We start from the raw sequence: 26,894 nt of genomic DNA on the forward strand, positions 1-26,894 counted from the left end.
CAGAAAAAAGTAATTCACCCAGATGGAAGAGGGACAGAGGGGGACAAAATGAAAGAGCAGTTTAAAAATATGGAGGATATTGGGAAATTACAATATTTGTGTATTAGATTTTTCAGAAAAAAATAATTGAAGTATGTGAAAGCCGCAACCTACACAGCTAGGTTTCAGGACCTGGAGAAGAGCCGCACACAAATGAAGAGACTAGACAAAAAATGTGAATTTGGAAATCATGGGGGACAAGGCGGAGAACCTCACTCTAGTGGAAGGGCCTCTCTGGTGCCCAGGACCTGTTAGCTTTTTATTCAATTTTAGATACACATCTTGCCTGTAGGCAGGCAATCCAGTAGCAGACAGACCAACTTAAAGGTCAGTAAATATTAGTAAAGATTTACTTTGAGATTATTAGGTCAGGAAATTGCTTGAGCTACCATTGTAGACAGAACAATTGGTGTAGAGCTTTAGCCTTTTTTTTTTTTAAATATATTTTATTGATTTTATTTTTTGCCCCCCTCCCTCCCTCCCTCCCATACCCTCCCTCCCCAGAGTTTTATATCCATTGGTTGTACTTATATGCATGTATACAAGTCCTTCGGTTGATCTATTATCTCCCCCAGATCTCCCTCCCCTCCCCACTGTAAGTTGACAGTCTGCTTGTTGCTTTACTGTCTCTATATCTATCTTTTGGTTCATCAGTTTATGTGGTGTTTCTCTTTCATTGATTGGCTTATTTCACAAAGTGTAGGGCTTTAGCCTTTGACAAAGCTCAAGGTCCATCAGCCTTCTGGATTCCCTGTTTGCACTTTCATGGTAGTGTAGACCAGTGGTTGGCAAACTCATTAGTCTACAGAGCCAAATAACAATACAACGATTGAAATTTCTTTTGAGAGCCAAACTTATTAAATTTCTTCTAACATCACTTCTTCAAAATAGACTCGCCCAGGCTATGATATTTTGTGGAAGAGCCACACTCAAGGGGCCAAAGAGCCACATGTGGCTTGCAAGCCGCAGTTTGCCAACCACTGGTGTAGACAATGGATAGCTTCCAGCATCAGAAGAAAGAGAAAAAAAAATAATAATAATAGCATTTGCAGATATAATAGTTGAAAATATTCTACGCTTAAAGAAAGAAGTTTTTGATTGAAAGTGCATATCAGGTACTGTGCAATAAAAATAGCATAAATCTCATTAGGAACAACTAATGCTTAAAAGTGTATTATTTTACAACTAAACTATTATATAATGGTGAGGGTGAAATAGGACTTTATCAGACATGACAAAACTAGGAGAGTTTATCACTCACAGATTTTCAGAGAAAACTAAAGAGCAGGCTTCAGATGAGAAATAGACTCAATTCCAGGAGAAATTAATAAAAATGGAGAGCATAGACATTGTAAAATATGTTGGTAACCTTGATTTTTCTTGCACAAAATGATGGAACTAAAATTTAACATAATAATAGCTAAAATTGAGGAGCTTATTTAGTATCTAGTAAAATCATAATCATTTCTCTTGGTCAAAGGGATGCTAAACATAGATTCTTAGATTTATATTCTAAGAGCCATAAATTTTTAGATAGTACATCTAGACTAAAATACTAGCTTTGAATGTATGTTAAAAATTACAAGTGCTTACTGAAGGAGGGGAAATATAATATATGCTTCCTAATCAGTAGAGAAAATAGTCAAAAATCCTTTTTAATCCAATATGAGGCAAAAATTAGCAAAGAAAAAAAATACAAAACTTAATGTAACAAAATCTATAATAAGATGATAGAAACAGGTCCAGACCTATAATGTAAAATAGTTCATTTCAGTTCCTTAGAGTAGTGTTTATAATAGGACACATTTTTTAAAATCCAATTATATGTAGTTTGTAAAAATCTAAAACAAATACAAATTTGAGAATAAATAATGTGAAAATATTAACAAAGGAAAGCTGTTGTTGTAATCTTGACAAATAGAAACTCTATATATAAAAGCCTAAGCTACTGCTCAACTGTTAGACCATTTGACTGGTAACTATGATGCGCACTGACTACCAGGGAACAGACGCATGGAACAGACTGATGAATCTCAGTGGGAAGAGGAGAGGGAGGAAGGCAGGAAGAGATTAACCAAAGATCTTATATGCATACTAGAGGCCCGGTGCTTGGATTTGTGCACCAGTGGGGTCCCTTGGCCTGGCCTGCAGGGATGGAGCCGAAACTGTCAGTCCGACATCCCCTAAGGGGTCCCAGATTGCAAGAGGGAACATGCCAGGCTGAGAGACCCCATCAGTACACAAATCTGTGCACCAAGCCTCTAGTATAAGATACAAATCACACATGAAAGGTCAGTCACTCCTTCTTGATAAAAGGAATAGTCCCAACAAGAGTATTAGAAATTATGAATTTGTATACCCATATCAATATAGCTGTCAATTAAATAAAGCAAAACTGATAGAATTATAAGAGATTATAAAACCAAAATCATAATGGAAGATTTACAAGCTTTTATTAGAAACCAATGACTTATGGAAACCAAATTATAATAAGGCCATGGAAGGTTTGAAATGCAGAATTAAAAATTGTGATTATGGTTTTATATGCTTGGGTATGAATCTTGCTTTCAACAGATAACACATTTTTCAAGCACAAACGGAACATTCATAAAATTCAACTATGTTCTGAATTACAAAGGAACTTTACTGAATTTTGTAAAATTGTCACAATAAAGACTATAGTCTTAATCATAATGCAGTCAAATTAGGAAACAACACAAAATAGTGAAAATAAACATATTTTGTCACAAGAGTAATCCTACGTGACTCAGTAATAATGACAAAATATTGAAAACTGAATGGTAATAAATGTGCCACTTTTCACATCTTCTGGGCTGCAGCTAAATTGGGATTTAAATTCTTCTATTTTAAAAATAAGAAATGTATAAATATAAATGATTCAAGAAATAAAGGAGCTATTGAGTGAATACAAAACAGGAGAGGAAATGATAAAAGTAAGAATAGTTTTTTTTTTTTAATTAAAATGGGGAAAACATTGAAAACAATACAAAGAGCTGGCATTTTGATGAGATGCTGAAACTGTTAAATACCTGACAAGATCTATCAATAAAAGAGCAATCACCAATAAAGTATTCTGCAGTAAGAAAATTCATAAAACAAATGAGAAACCCTATCGGGGGAAAAACAAAAACACTGTTAAGAACATGACTAATGGCCTTGGTTTAGAAGTGTTTCAATATTATTAAACAAGGATGGATAGTCAATTAGAAAATGGTCAAAGAATATGAGCAATAAATTTACAGTAAAAAAAAAAGATTATAAATCTGGCCAAAAATGTCTGAAAAACATGTTCAACCTCAACCATACAAAAGTAAAGATATGCAAATAAAAATACTGATGAGGATAAATACCAATATTTTTATCAGAATGGCAAAAGTTTTAAATCTAATAAGATTTGATATTGATGAAAATGTTGGAGAATGCATCTCAGTAGATATGGACAAATTATTTATAAAATTTGTTCATGTTCTAATAAGCATATTTAACAAATATAATCATAAAAACAATAAATCTTAACAAGTGAATTACAGATGGAAATATCCTTAACCCAGCATAAAAAAACAGCATAGTATGGTATTAAAAGCTGGGACTCCACAGCCAGACTGCCTGGACTTGAATCCTGATTTTACTTCTTGGTAGTGGATAACTTCAGAGAGTCACTGAAATTCTCCATGCCTCAGTTTTCTCCTATGTTAAATGAGGACCATAATAGTACCTACATATTGGGTTGTTTTGAGAATTCAATTAGTTAATATTTATAGAGCACTTAAAACAGAGCCTTGTACATAGTAAGTACTATACAATTTGTTTTCTTAAATAAATAAATTTCATAAGGAAAAGTAATTTCTAACAGCCTTTAGGTTAATTAGTAAACTTTATGTTGCCTATTCTATATAATAAAAGGGTAATATGCAAATTGACCCTAATGGTGGAATGACCAGAACGACCACTTGACCAGTCACTATAAGGTGCACTGATCACCTCTCAGTTCTTTTCCCTGGCCTGCAGGCTCCCATTGCCCGATGGTTAAGAGGGAACCAGGGCTGGGTGGTGGGGGATATGGGTGGCACCAGGCCAAGGTCCCCATCCCACTGGCCGCCCCACACTAGAGGGAAACCTGTGGCAGGGATGGGGCCGGTGAGCAGGCAGGAATAGCTGAACTCTCAGTTCCTCCACGTACCCCCCAGCCAGCAGGCTCTGATCGCCCCATGGTGAATGGGAAACCAGGGGTGGGTGACAGTGAGGGGTGGGCTAGCTGTCAGCATCCGGGGAAGATGGTCCTGATCTCAGGCCAGGCCTAGGGACCATACCGCACATGAATTTTGTGCACTGGACCTCTATTCTAAGATAAAGATAACTAGAAGTTGTAGCCTCCAGAATTATGGGTTGTTAAAAAAGTCTGTTACTGGCTAATTAACCATGTCTCGTAGATTAAACAGACACTTGTGTATTGCACTGGTAATACTGAAATAGTGTAAAGTAAATTGTAGATGACATGACATAGACTTACATATGAATGCCAACTCTGTGTTTGGCAGAGGCGGCATGTACATCAGTACCTCAGTAGGGAATAACATAAACTGTAGCTATTATCCATAAACAGTAGTTATTATCTTTAAACAAGAGAAACAGTTGTAATACTCCATATATGATAGTTAAAAGTAAATTCGACCTGGATTAAAGATTGAAATGGGTATAGCAACATTAAAGCTGAAAAGGAAATATAAAAGACTAATATGACCTTGAGCAGGTAAAGGATAACATATTATTTATGTGATGTTTTAATAAAGATCAAGAAAACTTGAACATTGGTCCCAGGCTGAATCTGATTATTCAAATTCATTGATTCAACTGTAAAGAACTATTTAAACGTGAAGTTTATTACGACTTGAAGCAAAATGGGAAGGAAAACGATGTAGTAGTCTTTTTGTTGCAGAAAACAACCCATGAGCAGGTGTGTTTGAAACTAAATTATTTCAAAGAGCCATAATTTCTTCCTGTGTTTATAGATTTAGTGAAATTTTGACTGTCTCCCAAAACATATTCAACCTTCCTTTCTTGTAGTTGGATTTACTGATTGGGGTTTACTGGATGAATCCTTTATATCAGGGTCTGGGGACAAATAGCCTTTTGCCACTTTCTTCTGTTGCCTGGTTGGCTTATCTTTCATTTCATTTCATTTCCCTAATATCTGATTAGCAAAGGCACTCACTACTACCTAGAAATGGCTTTAGTTTAAAATCAAGTATTACACGGTATCTAGTTTTTTGACATGTAATATTGACTGTTCCACCAAGCTCCTGTGTCACTGTGCATAAATAATTCCTTTACAGAGAGCATATGGCATTATTATTTTATAATCTTCACCTCTATTCAAGAAAGTTAATTGTACTTCTGCATCTAATATTGCAGTACTAACATAAAAGGCAGGTGGGACACCTGTTCAGCAGTATAAAATGTTTTGCTGTTTGTTCTGAATGAATCCACAAATGACTGAAAATCTCACCAAGTGTATTATTGTAAGGTTTCTTCAGTCCTTTTGGCCTTTTATAGAATCCTGACAAATACCATTTCACTACTTTCTTCAAACAGAAATAAGGATTTTCTTCCAGATCAGCCTCAGTAGGAAATCTGCATGACAGTAGTTATACGAAAGTTTATTCAGAAAGAAATGTAGGACAAAATAAATGTAGGACAGGTTCATGCCAGGACGGACTTATCTCAGCAGTGCCCAGATAAGGCTTTGGTTTTCTTCAGACACAGTTGCTATTTGAGAGACCTCCTTTGCCCTCCAAGTCTCTCATGGCTCCGCTCAGTGTAGGTGGTCTCTTTAAAAGGCTCAAGAGGCTCAAGTTCGATATATGTGTCATCTTGCCTTCTGATGTGTCATTTCTTCACTTTTCCCCATCACCTCATTGTCAGGCTCATCATGCTCTTGGTCATTTTCTTTATTGGATTTATCAGAATACATATCTTGGTTCTCAAAATGCTGCTGTTCAGCCCTAATCAATTTGTCTCATTGGATAAAGCATAGGCCTGCAGACTGAAAGGTCCCAGGTTCAATTCCGATCAAGGGCATGTACCTTGGTTGCAGGTGCATCTCCAGTAAGGGGTGTGCTGGAGGCAGCTGACCGATGTTTCCCATCTATGTTTCTAACTCTTTATCCCTCTCCCTTCTCTGTAAAATATGAATAAAATATATTTAAAAATAATGCTGTTGTTCAATTTCATTATCATTTAACTAGAAGTTGTCGCAACTGTGGAGGATGTTATCATGTAATTAGTGATACAAAGTCACATGTGTGTTCTCTGATAAAATGCTCAATTCATGTTCCTTTCCTTAACGGTCAATGGATGTTTAAGAAGACTAGGACATTTCAAAGCCAACTCCAAAGTAGCTCAGATGATTCTGCTAGGTAAGGGCTGAGTTATGGATCCAACTCCTTCACCCTTTGGACCCTTTATCACCCAAATAGACTGCTCCAAAGGATGAAAAAAATTGAAACAAAAGCCATCCTTTTTTTTAATCGATGCTCAAAGATTTCACAGGCTTTCAGAAGGACTGTTCCTACCTATTGACCATTTTGAGGGGGCTTTATAAACCAGTAGCACCCAGATTTCAACACACACCAAACTTGGTCCAGCTCTTTAAAGGACCACGAATCTTCAGCCAATCAGGCATAACAGTAATCTAAGGGTCTGTGACTATACTGAGTGACTTCTTCATGGCTCTTTTCTTCTTGGGAACTTTTTTTCCCACCTTGAGATATTCTTGCTCAGTGAGCTTGCTTGAAGCTGAACTGCCCTTCTGTAAGTCATTTTGAAGTTTAGATTCAGACTTGCTTTTAACATAGAAAGAGAAGAAGCATTTTTATTTTGAGAAATGTCTTTCTTTTCTCTTTCAAAATCCTGGCTATGAGGACTTGATGGACTTAAAAAATTACTCATACAAACCTTTGGTTGGGTTGGATAAATTTCTTTCCCCTGGCACTGACTCATCTGGTGTCAGAAGTTGAGATTCTTCACAGTTGAGGCCCAACGACATCTTTCCTATCACCAAGAAGCATCTCTTTCAGCAACTCATGAATGTGGCAATGTCAAAGTTCGGTCAGCTTCTCCATCTGCCAAACCTACCCCCATAGAGAAAGAAGATAAGATTATACTTCTCTTTCCATAATGTTAGCCATCCTGTGAATCTGGAAATTGGTGTGGAGCCTTTGGATTGGCTGGGCATTGGGAGTTCATTCTTCTGGTGCCCTGCATGCATCTGGTTAGAGCCCAGGCCCAGGGCTCAGTATCACCGCTGTGGAGGGACTGCAGGCTCCAACCTCCAGTGGGGGCTGGATGGGGCCGGAACTCCAGCCTTCACCTCCCTTCTGTTTATCCTGTATTAGTGGGGGCTGCTACTGCTGCAAAAGTCACTGGTTAAACATCTTTAGGAGACTATGCACATGCTATTGATACATAATGATTTTTCAGAGTTGTCTCTGTCTTTACTTGTAAAATACATTGTCACAGAAGTGGTCATCAAAGTGAAATATTAATTTGATGGTACAACTATTTGTGTTTTATGCTACTAGTGGTCTGGTGCATGGATTCATGCACATTGAAAAGAAAGTAAATTAGAAGAAATATTTTAATATCATTATTCACCCTTTCTATATAACAGAAGTGTCAGATGAAAGAAAATTAGTAAACTGTATATGAAAATAATATATAAATTGATTAATATATAAAAAATAACATATGACAACAAAAACTTGATATAAAAATAACAACATGACATAAAGGCAACAAAAACATGATTTAAAAACAATAGTGATAAAAACAATGACTGATAAATTGATTAAACTTATTCTAATATCTCCCTGTATACTACATTAAGAGTAAAAACACAGAGTGCTTGAATAATTTCCCTTGTGATGAAGTATTTACAACTTTATATTGTATGCTCTTCAAACTCTAGCTAAAGCAACATATAACTGACCATGTCCAAAACAGGTTTGGGTAGGAATACGAATTCCTACTCTGTCTAGAGTTTGTCCTTGTGATTTGTTAATAGTCATTGTAAATGCTGGCATCACAGGAAACTGTTTTCAAATTAATTTAAATGGGAGGCCAGTGTCAGATGAGGACAAATCAGTTCTTGGAATCAGAACAACCTCTCCTTCCGCAGATACTGTTAATACTTCAGTTTTGAGAAACACATGCATGCCATTGTTGCCAGCAAGAGCTTTATATGTATTCTGCATGTGTGAGTCAACATTTATTTGTTTGTTTGTTTGTTTGTTTGTTTTTAAATATATTTTATTGATTTTTCATAGAGAGGAAGGGAGAGGGACAGAGAGCCAGAAACATTGATGAGAGAGAAGCATCGATCAGCTGCCTCCTGCAACCCCCACTAGAGATATACCTGCAACCAAGGCATGTGCCCTTGACCGGAATCGAACCTGGGACCCTTGAGTCCGCAGGCTGACTATCCACTGAGCCAAACCGGTTTCGGCTCAACATTTATTTTTAAATTGCCAGTGTGTGTCATATGTACCAGCCGGTCAGGCAGACATATGGTCACTTAGCCTTTTAATATATGTGATGTGTGTGTGTGTGTGTGTGTGTGTATTTAAGTGAATTAACTAGATAAGCCTACCAGTTTACCACTCTTCTATTTTCTATTTATTCTCTAAGTAAGGTGTTTGAAGTTCAGATAAAATAGGTATGAATCAGAAAATTCTCAGTTGTCCATGAGTTAAAAAAAAAAAAAATTAAAAATGTATAGACAACTTGTAAAACTTAACACCAAACAAACAATCCAATTAAAAGTGGACAGAGGACCTGAAAATACACCTCTTCCAAAAAGATATACAAATAGCCAATATATATATGAAAAAAAATATTCAACCTCACTAGCAATTAGGGGAATGCAAGTCAAAGTTACAATGAGAGTAATCTTACACCTGTTAGAGTGGCCAGGATCAACAAAACATGCAATAGCAAGTGTTGGAGAGGTTGTGAAAAAAGGAAAATGTATACTGGTACAACCACTATGGAAAGCAGTCTGGCAATTTCTTAAAAAAATTAAGGATAGAGCTACCATATCACTCAGCAATCCCTCTCCTGGGTAGATACCCAAAAACTCAAAATCATGTATTTGCAAAGCTATATGCACCCCTATATTCATTGTAGCATTATTCACAGTGGTCAAAACATGGAAATAACCAAAGTGTCCTGTGATAGAGGACTGGATAAAGAGGATGTGGTACATATACACATGGGATACTACTCAGCCATAAGAAAGGATGAAACAGCACCATTTGCAACAACTTGGATGGATCTTGAGAACATTCTGCTAAGTAAAATAAGTCAGTCAGGAAAAGCTAAGAACCATGTTTTCATTCCTGTGGGATATAAAACTGAAACCCCTGAACAAAAACTGCAGTGTGGTGGTTGTCAGAGAGGAGGGGGTGGGGAGAGTAAGGGGTCCTAATATGAGGTGACAAGAGAAGATTTGACTCTGAGTGGTGGGCACCTGGTGCAAAGTACAGATCTTGTAACAGAAACCCACACATGAAACATATGTTCATGTTGACCAATGTCACCCCAATGTAATAAATACAATTTAAAATATAAATAATAGTAAAAAAGAGAAATAAAATTTTAAATATCAAGGATTTAAATTTTATATCTTTGAAATGATACTTGTTTTTGTCTGTCATAATTACATACAATTCCTTTAAAAATTGAAAAATTGAAACTGCATCTGGTAGTTGACACAATGCAATTGAAATAAATTGGAAGAAAACATTTTTCAGGAACAAGAAAAACAATTATCAAAAGAGAATAAGAAAGTAAATATTAGCAAAGTACATTTTATTTTTGGGTCAATTTAAAATATACACATACTGGTTTCTAAGTGAGGAGGGGTTGAGGGAAGGGGATGTGTCTTTAAACTTTTACTCAGACATTTATTTTTAAAATTTAAACTTCCTTGGCAGGTTTAAGTCCAGATAAGCACCTTGGAAAAACTCTGGATCAAATGGAGCCTCATCTCTTAGAGGTAAGAATTTATACTATATGTTTCTCAAAATGTAGACATCTAAAGGATGGAGAAATGGTGCTATTATAATTATGAAATCAAATTTAATCTAGAAAAACTCAGATATATTCATGATTCATTTTTATGAAAACATTAAAGTTCTAATGGGTATGAAAATGTCTAAAATTATAGAAATTATTACCAGCTTGTTGGCCTAAGTAAAAAAGTAAGCTGTATATAAAAAGAAATTGTTCTATCAGAAAGTTTACTTTTATTGAAATGGACATGTTAGGCTATACAAAAAGTCCTACACTTCTAAAGTATCTGATAATCTTCGTGATTAGATGTTTTTTTCATCAGAAATGTAAGTAGAAACTTCCTTTAAAGAATATCTAATTTAACCTCTTCTCTTTTACCAATGAGAAAATTAATTTACAGAGTGGTAAAGAAGTTTCCCAAGATTTCAAGTTACAGTTGCTTAGCCCTTATTGTTGTCAAATCCTAAATGTGTTCTAAACATTAAAAAGTATTCAGTTATTTTCACTCTTTTCTATTTACTGTGTTATACAGAGATGAGTAAAGGTAGGTTTTTAGTTGTGACTATGCAAAACACAGAATTTATTTTTGTATTATTATTTATTAATTATTGTATTATTTATTTGTGCTACAACTATAAAACCACTTTCCCCATCGTGTATTTTACTAGAATTGTGGGACAAATGTTATGAATAGTAAGGTGGTGTTTCGTGAACTAGTATAGTATAATTATTAGAGTTTTTTATTCCACAATCATGATGGAAAAAAGAAAATCAACCTATTTTTATGAAAGAACTTTTATGATCTCCTTTAATGTTATCATTTTCCCTCCCATACTCTTAATTCATCAGCATTGTTAATACCATTGCTGTGATGTGAACTGTCGGCAGTTACACTCTTCATTAACTTTATGGCTTTCACATTTTCTTTGTTATTTATATTTGATTATTATGTAGTTTATCAATATGTACCAAGTGCTTAGAAATTCCTAAGATGTTAATTCATTCTTTCTTTCATTAAGCATTATTAAGGACCTAATATGTTCTAGGCAAATAGTAAAGATTAAAATAAAAATGAAATTAATATATAATTATGTCAAATTATATTTGATTTCTAGACAAATTCAGTTCATTTATTTAAGTCTACCTAATGGACATGGTTACTTTCCATGCCCCTCTGATTTGACTCTTCCTAAGGCAATTTGCTTTATGGCCAGCATTGTATCTATATTCACATCACTAAACAAGCAGTAGGAAATTCTAAAACAGTGATCAAGTATATCATATTCTGATTCCTCAATATCAACAACACACTTGAGGCCTTGTCTTTCTAGACTTCTCTGAAAGAGAGTATGCCTTCTTGAAACTGTCATCCATTGGCTTCTGTGATGCCATTCACTCCTAAAACCTTGAGTAATTCCTTAGCTTATTTTGGGGGCTTACCATATATACTTCACTTCTTATATGTTGTGGTTCCATCTAAAGCCTTCCTCCTGTGGTGATATTAAATATCCCCTGGACTTCAACTGCCAATTTTATTCTTATGCCAATTAAGTCTGTTCTTCCATTTCTTCATATGCTCCAGGCATATGTTAGCACCTTCCTGTCTTAGATATCCTCACGCACCTCAACATTGACTGTAAAACTGAACATTTTTTTCCTAGCAGTGAGGGGTCCCGTTGTCTATGCAGTTGTCTAAGCCAAAAAAAGTGAATTATAATAAATGATTTCACACATTCCATTATTTATGAACTAAAGGCCTGGTGCACGAATTCATGCATTGGTGGGGTCCCTCAGCCTGGTCGGTGATTGGTCCTGATCAGGGCTGTCTCTCCCAATCCTGATTGGGGCAACTGAAGTCGGATAGTGGGAGGGGGGGTCCGAGGGGAGGTTGGCTGTGGGAGCACACTGACCCCCCAGGGGACAGCTCCTGCATTGAGTGTCTACCCCCTGCTGCCAGTGCATCGTCATAGAGACTAGTCGTAATGGTCGCTTAGGCTTTACACGTGTGTGTGTATATATATATGTATATGAAATACAAATCTGATCATATTACTTTCCTTATAAACTGTGAGTCATTCCCCATTGCCTCAAAACAAAATGTAAACTCCTTAACATGGCACAGTCTGTCTTTGGGGAAAATGAAACTTGCAAGACAGCCAGTCTCCTACATCCACCCTATCCTCCATCAATTTAGAGCTATTGATGGTTTCCCTAGAGTTTGTATCCCCATCACCTTCCATGGCCCACTTCCCTTCTCTGCATAATTTATCTCCCTTTCACTTCACTAAATCCAGCTATTAATACTGTGAGGTTTTTCTTGCTTAAGTAAGCCTCCTTTGAACTGCCATTTTTTCTTTGTTAGTATGTAGCACTTCTCTTGTATTTTATTTTTCTCTTAAATCATGTTTATTATAAAATTCAGGCATGTAATATGTAAAAAATGAATCCAACCACTCTAAAATAATGAAAAATCTTCAACTTAAAGACCCCAGTTTTCTGTTCTTATCCAGATCAGCCACTCTTTTGTATTCTAATATATTTCTTCAAAAACATATATAAACACACACACACACACACACACACACACACACACACACACACATATATATATATATATATATATATATATATATATATATATACATGTGTTTATCCATTTTTAGGTAAATTGGAATATAATATGCACATTATTTTTCATCTTCATTTTAACACATTAAAAATCCAGGTCATTTGTTTCCACAACACCATTGTGTTTTATTATGGGGATAATATATTGAATCTGTTTTTAATTGATGGTCTTTATTCTTTTCTGGTATCTTTTAAGTCTTTTGCTATTACAAATAATGTTAGATGAATATTATTATACGTTTGCTTGGGGGGCATGTATGAGCTTTTCTGTAGAATAAGATCCTAGAATGGAAATGCTGGGTCAGAGGGTATATATGTTTTAATGATATTTTCAGCTTTGATGGGATAACTTGCATCAGACAAACTCAATACAAACAACTAGAAAAGTTATATGAAATTTTTAAAAAAGTAATATGGGAAGGCATTAAGGAATGATAAAAACTGAGATAATTTGAATTATCAGAATTCCAGAGAGGATGAAAGCTCGGACTATTATTTCCCATTAAGGCACTTTCTGATTAAAAAATAATACAGGGATGCCAAGAAGTTGAGGAGAAAACTTCAGCTGAGAAGCTGAGTAGGGCTTTCATTAGCTTAATATCCTGTGGAGACAAAAATTGGAATTCAGGGCAAACCGAAGCAGAGTGGACCTGACTAACTCTGCACTTTTTCAGTTGGACTCTAAAATAGACAGTACCCTAAAAATTAAAGCAAACTAGAAACAGTCCAGTTCTTGCAAATACTTACATTCAACTTTGAATTGTATCAATCCTAGATTGAATTAAAAAAATCTGATCCTACTCTTACTGCCTATTTCTTTTCTGAGAACACCAAGGTGATTCAAAGCATCAGATTATCTCTAAAAGATTTCACATACAGTTTCTAAAGGCAGTCAAAAATTACCGAGCCAGTAAATTTATTCTTTTTAAATTACCAACCATATCAGGAGACCCGATGAGATAACCAAAACAGAAAGACACTCAATAAAAAGAGTCTCAGAGGATATTCATTTAAACTAATTATCAGATTTAGACTTTAAAGTGCCTATGAACTATTTTAGGGATGATTTTGAATTTATATAAAAGAATCTAATTGAATTCTAGAACTTAAAATAGAATGCCTAAAGTTAAGAATACAATACATGATTTATCAGTATAGTTAATACAGTTGTATAGACAGTTGAGAACTGAAAGAATAGGTGATATAAAATATTCAGACTGAAGCACAGAGAATATAGGATGGAAAATCAAGACAAGATTATAGAAGACGTAAGGGAGAGAAGTTTATCACACATATAATTGGAACTGCAGGAGTGGAGAAGAGAGAAAAGTGGAAATAATATTTGGAAAAAAAAATTACTTAGAACTTAGCTGAGCTTATTTTTGCTTATTTTTCCAAATATCTTTTCAGGATGGTAAAATTTTCTCTAAAAAGATGAATAAATATTGATGGGTAATTTATATTTTAAACAGGATTCCCCCACCCCCACACCAAAAATAGTTATCTAAGTGTCTTTTTCTCTGGCCTCTGTATAGTCTAATCTGTGTGTCCAGGAGCTCACCATAAAGTGAGTGCTTAATACATTTTTCATTAACAATTTGTTTCTCACCTCTTTCATAACAATTATCTTACACAACCAAGATTTTCATTCAAGTTTTTTGTCCTCTTTTTTTTCCCCTTCATTTTTGCACATACTCAGAAAAGAAACTCAATCAATTGCTTGATATACCAAGAGCAAATGAATTATCAGTCAAACACTATCTTTTTTCTGCAAATAGAGGGTATTTTCTTAACTTGTTGTCTTAGATTCTGTCTTTTGTATTATTGCCTAAGATAAATCAGATTTTAAGAAATGCCTACATCTCCTTGTCTTTGTGGATAATGGTATTAACCTCATTAAGTGACATAAAAGATCAAATCCATATTTATTTTTCAATTTGTTGATTTAACACTCCTAAAAAGGTCAAGGAATCTAAAAGAAGGTCAGGAGAAAACAGACAACCTATAGACTTGTACAGGATGGCAGAGAAAGAGCTTAGTGAGGGACCAATTTTGTTCACCTACCTCAGATCTCCTGAGCCACTTCTCATGTATGTCTTGTATAACGTGGGTCAACCTGACTTTTAATATAGTAAATCAAGTTAGCTAATATATTACCCCTTTGCTCTAGTGTGAATAAGAGTTAATGTTTTTGTTTAAGAGGATTTTGTATAGTATAATGATTTTTCTTGCAAAAATTAATATATTTTTAATTCTTTATTGTTTATAGTATTACATTTATCTCTCTCCTTTTCATCTGTCTAAAAAATAAAATAAAATTATAAAACTTGCATCAAATTTTAAAGGTTAAGAACTGTGTCTTTAACTGTTTAAGAATATTGCTATTTTTGTGAGATTTTACAATGTTTGTCAAAGTTTGTACTCTAAAATAGTTCTTCAGATTTTGGTCAGAAAACCTCCCTAGTCTTTTCCTCCTACCATTAAGCCATCAGACTTTTTTATCTTAAAGTTGATCATTTTATATTTACCTCCATATCTCTAAATTACATGTTTATATTAATGCTTCATGATTCCCCTCAGCCCTCCCCCCGCCCCCAACTTTAGCCATATTTGTTGACTTCCCACTCTACAATAAGCAGATTTAGCTGTCTGAACTCCCTTTGCCTCATCACATATGTGCGCTCATTCTCTTTTTCCATCTTCCCATATGGTTATGTTGCAATTCTAGTTGGGTCAATAGTCAGTGTTTACATTACTATAATTATGAAAGCCCATTTACAGCTGAGTTAGGTAATAAACTAATAATAATAATAAATCTTTCCTATACAACTTTTTATTTTTCCCCTTGAACTAATTATTGTCTTGTTTTCTTCATTTATTTAATAGTCTATATACTTGTCACTAATTCAACAGTATATTCATTGCCAGTTTTCTGGTTTCTTATCCAGATGTTCAAATATATTAAGTATTTTGTCAGTTTCCTCCTCTTGTAGAAGCCTTTCCAGGGCCTTCTGACTTGGTGTGATCTAGACCGGTTTCCTTCTATACTTGCCATCCTAGGATTTTGCCATAGTTCTGGAGGTCCCTTTACCTTCCTTCTGTGTAGGAGCTCTTGTTTCCTGGATCTAATGTATTTCTTTTCTTTGTTTATTCTTATTTTTGTAAAGCACATTCTCGAGAAAACTTTAAAGAAAGGGTCCATAGGAGGTATATATTTTTGAAACACTGAGCAATTATATAAATGTCTATATGCTTTTCTCACATTTGATTGATTCTTTAGCAGGCCATAAAATTCCATTTTTGAATATTTTCCTCTGGATCTTGATAGTATTATTGTACTTATGACAGATTGGTAGGCTGTTGAGAAGCTCAAAGTTATTATCATTGCTGACTGTTTGTATGTGACCTTAATTATTTCTCTTTCCATCTCCTCTATGTGAGTGTGTAAGCTATTTCTTTGTTCCTAGAATTCTAAAGTCTTATGCACTGTGACTTGGGTGCTTACATTTTTAGCCATTGTGCGTGGATAGGTAGAATATTCAGTTTGAAAACCTAAGTTCTGGGAAATTTTCTTAAATTGATTCAGTGGTATTTATCGCCCCTCTGTTTTGCTTCATGTTATTCCTATTAGTTAGATGTCTCTTTTTCTCTCCTACTTCTATCTAATTTATTTTTGCCCTTTCTGGGAGAGTTTCTTAATTTTATCTTCAAACTTTTCAATTAAGTTTTTTCATATCATACCTTTAATTTCTAAAAGCTCAGTTTTTGTTCTCTGAATTTTTTAAAATCTATAACACTCTATCCTTACTATAATGAAATCCCCTCTTTTGTTCCAGGGAGGATTTTTGTTTTGTTTTTTAGTTTCCTTCTCCCCAGCGTAGTCTGTTTTTTACATTATTTTGGTCCTTAGATTCCAATTTAGAGATTCTTTCCTAATTTTTGGTGTTCTGCTCATATTTAAGAGTAGGGCCTAACATTTGTATATCAAGCACAAAATGTGTTGATGGGGCTTTGTGACTTGATTTTCACTGTAGGGAAGTAATGTTGGTTAGGTTCCCCAAAAAAAGGTTCCCTAGTCTCTGGTCTTGAAGTGAAGGCATGTTGCTACTTGTTGTTGTTTTGTTTGTTTGTTTGTTTGTTTTTGTTTTTTGTTTTGTTTTGTTTTTAGTTGAGCAGGGAAAGTGGGTAGAGTTCTCAGAATCTTGTGTGCATAAATTAACTGAATCCCACTATTTTTTGTATATGGTGGTACCTCTGCCCTCAGCTGTCTCATTTTTCTCAGGCCAATTCCTCTATAGAGAAGAAACCTCCAGTGTTCTGCTAGGTGGACAAGAGGCAGTTGCCATTCAAGAGGGAAAGGATCTAGGGATCTCTGTTTGTTAAACAGATTGCCAATCAACCCTTCTTATTTTGGTGCCCTTTTCATTTTTCTTCACCTCTACAGGTGTCCAGTGTCCACAGTGCCTCACCCTGTTGTTTCAGAGGAAGGAGTTATTTTGCTTGTCAGTTGGGTTGATCCTCTGCATTCCCCACTGTTGGCCTAGGACTCAGTTTACCTTGTTCTGCTAAACTAGTTGATTCTATCTTTTCTCTCCTCTCTTCTCCATCTTTGTGAGTTATGCCTTTTTTAAGACATTTTCCAGTGAGGCTTTAGAAGGTAGAGAGAGTAGATACATGGATTCAGTCAAACATCTTTACCAGCAGCCGCTGCTCTTTTTAAAAAAAAAAAAAAATTATTAATTTTAGAGAGGAAGGGAGAGAGAGAGAGAGAGAGAGAGAGAGAGAGAGAGAGAGAGAGAGAGAGAGAGAGAGAGAGAGAGGAGAGAGAAACATCAATGATGAGAGAGAATCATCGATTGGCTGCTCCTGCACACTCCCTACTGGGGATCAAGCCCACAACCCTGATCATGTGCCCTTGACCGGAATCGAACCCGGGACCCCTTAATCCACAGTCTAGTACTCTACCCATTGAACCAAACCAGCTAGGACAGCAGCTGCTCTTTATTCAAAAACTTTCTTAAGATTATCTAACTAATAGTTGTCTGCTAGATGAAGAGTGAAACCATATTACATTTAAAAATTATGAATATATAGATTTGGTTGCTTTTCCAGGATTGTTCCCATAGAATTGGGAAATCTGACTTCCAGCCTGAGTCATTGGTTAGCTGATGTGTACTGACTACTTAAGGAATATATACCACTCTTTTGGGTGCTAGAAGCACTAAATAGAATAAGTGCAAAGCAGATTTCAAGTGTAAAGCTTTGTTTCAAGCTCTATTCTATATATCAACTTGTCTTCCTTATGATTTGACAAAAACACAATTTGCAATCCCAGCTACCTATCACTTAAACAAAAAGCAAAAGAGAATTTCAGCAAAGTTGATTTGATGTTATGGATAAGAGATAAAGCATTTTAAGCCTTTTTCTCTACAGTACTGACTTTATGGAAAGGAATCCTCTTAACCTTGAGAGTTAAGAAGAGGCAGAATATCTTTGACAGAATATTTTGAATTTTTAACATAACTGAGTTGGAAGGATATATGAAACTTTATGGTTGAGATGTCCAATAACTATTATAAATATAAATTACAAGGTATATTAGAATGTGCACTAAGAAAGTTATATATATATATATATATATATATATATATATATATGCCATAGAATTTCAGAGGAAAAGCTCACATGTTGTTGAGAGAATGCTGAGTAATTTTAGAGATAAGTTAACAGCCATTCTGGACTTAAAAGATATGTAGATTTTTAACTGGCTTGATTGTAAGATATTTTGAGAACTGTCAGAGGAAGCTGAAAAAGAAGTTAAACCTGAATGGTGAATAATTTTGACTATGAAGAGAGGATTTGATTATTTAAACAATGAAAAAAATGGAAGGTTTTAGAGGAAAGGAGTACAATTCTTATAGGTGTACTTTAAGGAATTTGACCTTTAGTAGTGTCCATTGATTGTAGCTGTGAAAGACTTGGAGGTCCTCCATAGTTAGTGGCTGCTCCAGTATATAACTTTGAACATGTCCCTCACATTTTCCTTAGTGTGTGTTGTGATGAACCCTTAATTGCCAATGTCATGTGGTACAAACTGAATTGAATTATAAGTATTTGTAAGGACTTCTTATGTGCCCAGTTCTATCGTAATTTCTATAAGGAGTAAAAAATAAGCCAAATATTTTTAATTTTTTATGGAATGTAGAGTCTAACAAGTAGGGAGAAGGTGTAAGATGGCCTTATGACCTGGAGTAGCAAAGGGTGATGTCATGGAAAGTTTAGCACCTAGACTGGTTTGAAGGATTGGGTGAAATTCACATGAATGGTGGCAACAAAGTGAATCAATATGATGAATGAAGGTACCTTGGCAAGAAGACATGCAGGGACAATGAGGGATTCGGTTTAAATGAAATTAAGAACTGGTGATGTTAGATTAATAAGAAACAAGGTGGGGATTTAGGGCCCAACCATAACTAGCCTTCAGAGATGGACCAGCCTATTTGGCATAAGAAATAACAAGATATTGCCGAAGCCAGTTTGGCTCAGTGGTAGAGCTTCGGTCTGCGGATTGAAAGGTCCCAGGTCCGATTCCGGGCAAGGGCATGTATCTTGGTTGCGGGCACATCCCCGGTAGGGGGTGTGCAAGAGAAGAGGCAGCTGGTTGATGTTTCTCTCTCATCAACGTTTCTAGCTTTCTATCTCTCTCCCTTCCTCTCTGTAAAAAATCAATTATATATATATATATATATATATATATATATATATATATATATATATATAAAGAAATAACAAGATATAGAAGGCTTATCAGCAATGATTCATATTAAAATATGTCTCAGGAAATTTAGTCTGGCAACAATATTTATGGATTTGGGAGAAGAAGAAGTTGGAAATGAAAAAGTATAAGATGCTGATTTAGGAAACAGGTGTGAGGGCTTAAAAGGTGGAGTCCCTGATAGTAGGGATGGAGAGCACAACTGAAAGAAAGATTTTGACAGAGGAATGAAAAAGAAATTAGCACCAAATTTCCATAGCTGGGTAATGAAGAGTCAAATATTACTCCATGCATAATGACTGGGGAGATTAAAAGCACATATTTTTGTAGAGAAGAGGAGGATGAGAAAGAACATGATAAGCTTGGTTTTTAACATACTGAGTTTTAAATGGTAATATAAACCAAAGGAATATTTTTTTAATATATTTTATTGATTTTTTACAGAGAGGAAGAGAGAGGGATAGAGAATTAGAAACATCGATGAGAGAGAATCATCTATCAGCTCCCTCTTGCACACCCCCTACTGGGGATGTGCCTGCAACTAAGGTACATGCCCTTGACCGGAATCGAACCTGGGACCCTTGAGTCCGCAGGCCAATGCTCTATCCACTGAGCCAAACCGGTTTCGGCTAAATGAGTATGTTTTGAAACTATGAGCTTGAAGCACAATTGAGATGTTCAGGGTCAGACTTAAGGTTGGTTATTTACCATCATTTTATAAGAGTTAGGACATAACTTTAGATTCTGCTTTTGTTCAGTTCTAAGCTACATAATCTTTGCAAAACAATGTAGTTCTCTGCTCTGGAAAAGGGAAAATATAATTAGTAGATATTTGGTTATTTTTTTTATGCTCTGAGCAGTACATTAAGCTTTTCTATGGGGTAGGTCCTGTGTCATCTCTGTTTCACAGATCAGCATCTGACATGCAGATAGATTGTATGACCTGAAATTGCATAGCTAGAAAGAGACAGAGCTAAGATCTGAACCAGCGACTGTTTCCAAAGGTCCTGCTTTCACCCAGTTATGCAATGCTGTTTTCACTGTGCCTCACTACAGATGTACCTTACCTGTTTTTATAGTTGTGTATTTATGAAGTGCTTACTAAGCGCCATATTCAATGCTAAGTGCATTTTATGCATTATTTTTGCTTATAATCTAACAAATCTATAAGGTTGCTGTAATTTTTTATTTAATGTATTGGGGTAACATTAGTTTACAAATTCATACAGGTTTCAATTGTACAACTCAACAAAACATCATCTGCACACTGCATCGTGCACCCATCATCCCAAGCAAAGTCTTTCTGTTCCCATTTCCCCCCACTTTGCCAGCTCCACCTAGCCCCCATCTGCTTTCCCTTTGGCTATCACCACACTGTTGTCTGTGTATATGTGTTTTATATGTATACTATATAAATAAATATATGTGTGTGTGTTGCTTAATACCTTCACATTCTTTCATCTAGTGCCCCAACTTCCCAACCCCCCTCCTCTCTGACACCTGTCAGTGTTCATCAGCTTATTTTGTTAATTAGATTCCACATATAAGTGGGATCATATGGTAGTTACTTTTCTCTGACTGACTTATTTCACTTAGCATAATAATCTTTAAGTCCATCCATGCTGTGGCAAATAGGTAAGATTTTATTTTTTCTCATGACTGATCAGTATTCCATTGTGTTAATGTACCACAGCTTTGTTATCCACTCATCTTCTGATGGGCACTTCGACTATTTCCGGATCTTAGCTACTGTAAATAATGCTGCTATAAACATAGGGGTGCATATATTCTTCAGAAATCATGTTTCAGTGTTTCAGGTTGCTGGGTCAAAAGGCAGTCTGTTTTTAATTTTTGAGGAAAATTCATACTGTTTCTAACAGTGCCTGCACCAATATGTGTTCCCAATAACAGTGCATGAGGGTTTCCTTTTCTCCACATCCTCGCCAGCACTTTTTATTTGTTGATATATTGATGTTTACATTTTATAGATGAGAAATCACACTAGAGGATTAGTTACTTTTCCAAAGTCACATAGCTGGGAAGTAGCAGAACTGGAATTTATTCTTTAAATCTATCTGATTTCAGAACCTATATGCTTATTTATTTTTACTGTTACAAATCATTTTGAGGCCTGGCCAGCATGGCTCAGTGGTTGAGTGTTGACCTACGAACCAAGAGGTCACAATTCTATTCCCAGACAGAGCACATGCCTGGGTTGCGGGCTTGATTCCCAGTGCCAGAGGCAGCTGATCAATGATTCTCTCATCATTGATGTTTCTGTCTCTCTCTCCCTCTCCTTTCCTCTCTGAAATTAATAATAATTATATATATATTTATATATATATATATATATATATATATATATATTTATATATATATAAAGTCATTTTGAGGATTATTTTCTTAACTTTAATGTATAAAGCAAATAGTCTTTAATTTGTAGTGATAGTGTTAGTATTGACAGCAGCAAAGTAGTGTAAGGGTGATGCTTGAAGCCATGGAATGCACAAACCATCTGAGGGACTGAAGTAAGAGAGAGGAACATCTTATAGAGAGAATTATGAGAGTTATTTATAATTTAGGAGCAGAAGAAGAGAAAGGAGTCGGAGGAGCATAACAATGTCTTAGAAAATTTGGTATCATGGAAGCCTGAGAAGAGTAATCGCAGAGATTAGAGACATCCGTGGTATCACATGCCACATAAAATTTGGAAAGGGTAAGGTCATTGGACTCTCCCAGCAAACTGCTTCTCGTGCTGAGATACCAGTAAGCAGAGCCACCATCCATCCAGTTTCCCAGTGCAGAAAGATGGGAATTGTCCTTATTTATTTTTAGCTTTTTTTCACTCCTCTATTCAATTAATCATTTTTTAGATCTCCTAAAAGTCTTTGAAAATATCTGCCCTCTTCTCCAAAATATCTATGCTCACTGTTAATTCCCAGGGTCAGGAAATCTTACCCTCCTGCCATGATTCCTCCAGCAGCTTCTCATTTCTCTCTGCTTCTTGACTTACTTGCCGCCAGTCCATCTCCATTGTGCAAACAGAATCTTTCTCAAGACAATGGCAATCAGGTTAGTTTTCTGCTGAAAACCTATCATGGCTTCTTATTGACCTTAAGATAATGACTCATCATGGCTTGTGAAGCCCCATAAGATCGGTCTTCTTTCTAGCTTTACTCTTCTAGTTATGCTCCAGCTTTGCCAAACTTTGTGCTCTGGACCTTAACACTCACTGTTCCTTCTGGAACCATTTTCCTTCTCTCCTGTGTTCTCTCTTTTTCCCTCTTTCCCTCCCTCACCCCCTCTGATATTTCTTGGTTCCTTATCCTTCAGCTTAAGTTTTACTTACTTTGAAAAACCCTTTGAGTTCCTTTTAGTTAGGTCCCCTGCTGTGCACTCCACAGCACTTATGCATCCATCAAAGCTGCCACTACCTTCTATTGTAATTGCTTGTTTAACATTCTTTCTATACCTCCAGAAGGTAAGCTGTTATATGTATAATTATGTCTGCTCCCATTGTTATCCCCAGCACTTAAAACGACGACAAACCTATAGATATTCAATAAGTGCCTCTTCAATAAGTGCTAAGGATGAGTATATGAAGCATGAAATTATTTTGTAAAGCATATTATTTGCAAAATGAAATTGTAATGGATTTTATGAACCTCATAGGTTTCTTTAGATGGTTGCGGGGACAAGATGAGGATGAAGTACAATTTCATTTGCCTTTTTTTTCTCCAACTTTAAAATGACTAACAGATAAATCAGTCTGGTTTAAAAGGAAAAAAAAATAATGATGTAATTAGAAATTCTCACAGGATTATTACTATCTTTTAAAGTGATAGAAAATTAAACAAGGAAAGTATGATGCCCGTAACATTTCAGTTCAATAATCAGTAGCACTCAAATTGAGTTATTATAGATAGGAATATTTATCTATATAAATAAGTATGTCAGAATAAAATAGACTCACATAAGTAATTCTCATTTATTAGGAATTTACTTTTTACATGTTCAGACTCCCAAACGTTCTTATAAACCATGCAGTGACCCACGTCATTCACATCTGTTCAAAATGTTTTTTAAAAAAGTTTAGAACCACCCTCCATAATTCTGCCTGCTGATTCTCTGCTTTATGGTGAAATCTATCTACTTTGCTCCTGTGAGTTCTTCTACAGAAGTTTCCTTTCCCTCTCTTGGCTTGCCTTTGGCTTTACAGTGTCATTCACATTACTGCAGATTTTTGGAGGGAACAGTAGAATTCGTAGATTCATGGGTGAAGTCCCTGAAGACACATATCAGTAGTTGAAATGTGATGGATTCAGAATGATAGCACAACTACAAGAATAACCAAATAAATAAGTGCATAAGTATGCAGGTAAAACTAAAGCTAGGCCTTGATCCCAATGCTGGCAGTCACAGAGAATATCTGTGTTGTCACTCTTCCTTTGGGCTAGGAGAGGCAATAAGCAGGGAGAGCTCTGAAATTCAGAATGAAGGAGATGAAATCTTAGTAATGAAGCCTTTACACAAGAACAGGGAGATTCTGACACAGCTAGTGAGCATGCCCCAGCTCTGATTCCAGCCGTGGACAGACAAGCAGATTATTTTATTGTCAGTATCAGGATCATTTGAATAATATAGCTTATATTTAATACAAATCATGGGTGTGTTTTTTCTTTGTTTACTTGTTTATGTTTTTAATTTCGGTTTTAATTAGGTGACATTGTAAGGTATCCCAACCTTTCTTGGAGATGGATCTTCCTAAAGTTTGTGTGCAGCTTGAGAACTTCTTAGCTCTCAGTACTCTTGGAACTTTATTGCTACCAATAACCTTAAGCATAATAACCATGTTTGTGACTTGTATTCACAAGGAAAAGCCTTAGATTGCTTCTCTGTGTCTGTCACTAAAAATGCTCTAAGCACAACATATTTTTCCCTTCCATGTATAGGTTAAAGGACAGGGGGAAAGCACCAGTTTGGCTGCATATATTCTCATTTACTGCATAATGACATAGTGCCTGTCTTTCTGAGCCTCCCTTTTGATCTAAAGCAAGTGTATCCCTAAAATGTATAGGATTCTTTTCGTTTTCTCATTATACATAAAAATGTAGATTGCTTTCACCTTTTGTAGGGGTTTGGGGATTATTAAAAATCTTATGCTTATGATAACATTTTTCAAATGGCTTTAAATACATGTTTTAAGCAGAAATATAAAATAATTTTTCTGTAGCTTACAGTCTATTTTGGAATTAAAGTTTATTACGTGGATTTTTTTAGGATAAAATAATATGTTAATTGAGCATTTTTGCTATCTCGTTTTAAGTTTACTGCTTCTTTTTCTTATGTTTATTTTCAGCTTTCTAAGAAATATGGAGTCCATGTTTGTGGAGAAGGTGGAGAGTATGAAACGTTCACTTTGGATTGCCCTCTATTTAAGAAGAAAATAATTGTGTAAGATATCATTTCAGCATTTTCTTCCCTTTCCTTAAATTTAAGTGATGGGAGAACTTAACATTAAGCCCAAGACAACTTTTGTTGGGAGAAATAGAACATGTCCTTTAAGTTCACAAACACTCAATTTGTTTAATACCAGTGAAATCGTGTGAATACCTAAATCAATACTGACAAGACGAGGCCTTCATAGAAGGCTATAAACTTTTTAGACACCACACTTTCGTTTACTTGCTGATTATGGCCTGCAGTAAAACTGGTACCTACACACTGACACTTTTATCCTTTCATGAAGTGTGAATTGCCTGTATTATTTATCTTTCATTACAGCTACATTTGATAAACTGCCACATCAGTAGCCTGTGGGTTCCATTAACTGCATCCTCTTTCTCCTTTTTTCTGACTTTAACAACATAAAATGATAACACTAAACATCTCTCTTCAATTATTTGGGGTTATTTTTACAAATAAACTTTGTTTTTAAGTGGATTCGGTTTATGGTAAGTAGTATGATTTCTTTGCCATAAATTATTAAAATTAGTCTTACGAAAAACAGGAACTTTCTCCAGTTTGTTACATTATTATCCATACTCTAATTTATGTCGCTCTTCTCATGTGCTGAGAGAGCACTTTATCTGCTTCTCCTAAAGCTCCTCTGCTTCTTGGAAAAGATTGTCAGAATTATGCTTGATTTCAGAAACCTCATCTGATGAAAGATTAGAATTCTATATAGAATGGACAGCTTCAATATTTTCTGCAGTAAGAGGTGACTTCTTTGTACATACTAATAATGAGGGAAGGAGTGATCTAAGAAAATCATGACAACTTTAGGTGAAGTTTCTAAAAAATACACTTACCTCGTGAAACATGGCCAAGACACTTTTATTACTATATGCAATAGTCACCCACTCTTGCTGCTTTCATGTTCTCCTAACTTTTTTCCATTAATAATTATTAACATAATAATTTCTTTGGCAAATATTTATCAAGTACCTATTATGTCCAAAACTTCCTTCTGGGCACTATTGATGTTCAAACAGTCCTGAAAAGGCAGGAAGAGAACACATCTATATATATAAAAGCCTAAACAATCATTTCTGTTTAGGCTTTTATACACACACACACACACACACACACACACACACACACACACACATACACACTTCGACCAGTAGCTATGAAGTGTACTAATCATCAGGGGGCAGATACTCAATGCACAGGCATGGAAACATGGAAGAGACTGATGAATATTAGAGGGAATGGGGGAAGAGATTAACCAAATATATACATACTAGAGACCCTATGCTCTGATTCGTGCACCAGTGGGGTCCCTTGGCCTGGCCTGCGGAGATCGGGCCAAAACCAGCTCTCTGACATTCCCTGAGGGGTCCTGGATTGGGAGAGGGCACAGGCCAGGCTGAGGGACCCCACCAGTGCACAAATCCATGCACCAGGCCGATAGCCTGTATGTGTGTGTGTGTGTGTGTGTGTGTGTGTGTGTATATATATATATATATATATATATATATATATATATATTATGATACAAGATGGTAAAGGATACAAGTAATGAGAGTAAGTTCATAAATAGAAGATATTTCTCAGACTATGATGGTCACAAAACAATTCATGAATGAACTGTGCATTAGATGTTATTTCTATGAAATAATACTCTGGTTATTCAAGAAAAGAATTTGCATGCTAGGGTGAAATCCTATCTAATAAAAGAGTAATGTGCAAATTGACCATCACTCTAACACACAAAAAGGCTGCCCCCATGTGGAGACAAGAAGGCCACCACAAGATGGCCTGCAAGGAAAGGATCAGTCCAACATGGGAGGGAATTTGGGAGGGACCAGGCCAGCAAGGAAGGGCAGTTGGGAGTGATCAAACCTACAGGGGAGGG

General features: G+C 35.6%; 1 protein-coding gene across 2 annotated transcripts in view; it reads left to right on the forward strand.

The window, feature by feature from the left end:
* DPH6 (diphthamine biosynthesis 6) overlaps window positions 1–26,894 on the forward strand; it is a 145,996-nt gene that overhangs the window by 112,328 nt on the left and 6,774 nt on the right. For both annotated transcript variants that reach the window (XM_084895428.1, XM_084895429.1), the window contains exons 6-7: window positions 10,053–10,114; window positions 24,894–24,988. In XM_084895428.1, coding sequence (XP_084751554.1) covers window positions 10,053–10,114; window positions 24,894–24,988 — 157 coding nt within the window. The remainder of the gene's footprint in view (window positions 1–10,052; window positions 10,115–24,893; window positions 24,989–26,894) is intronic.

This window comes from Pipistrellus hanaki (genome assembly GCF_964339955.1).
Source record: "Pipistrellus hanaki genome assembly, chromosome: 1".
NCBI lineage: Eukaryota > Metazoa > Chordata > Mammalia > Chiroptera > Vespertilionidae > Pipistrellus > Pipistrellus hanaki.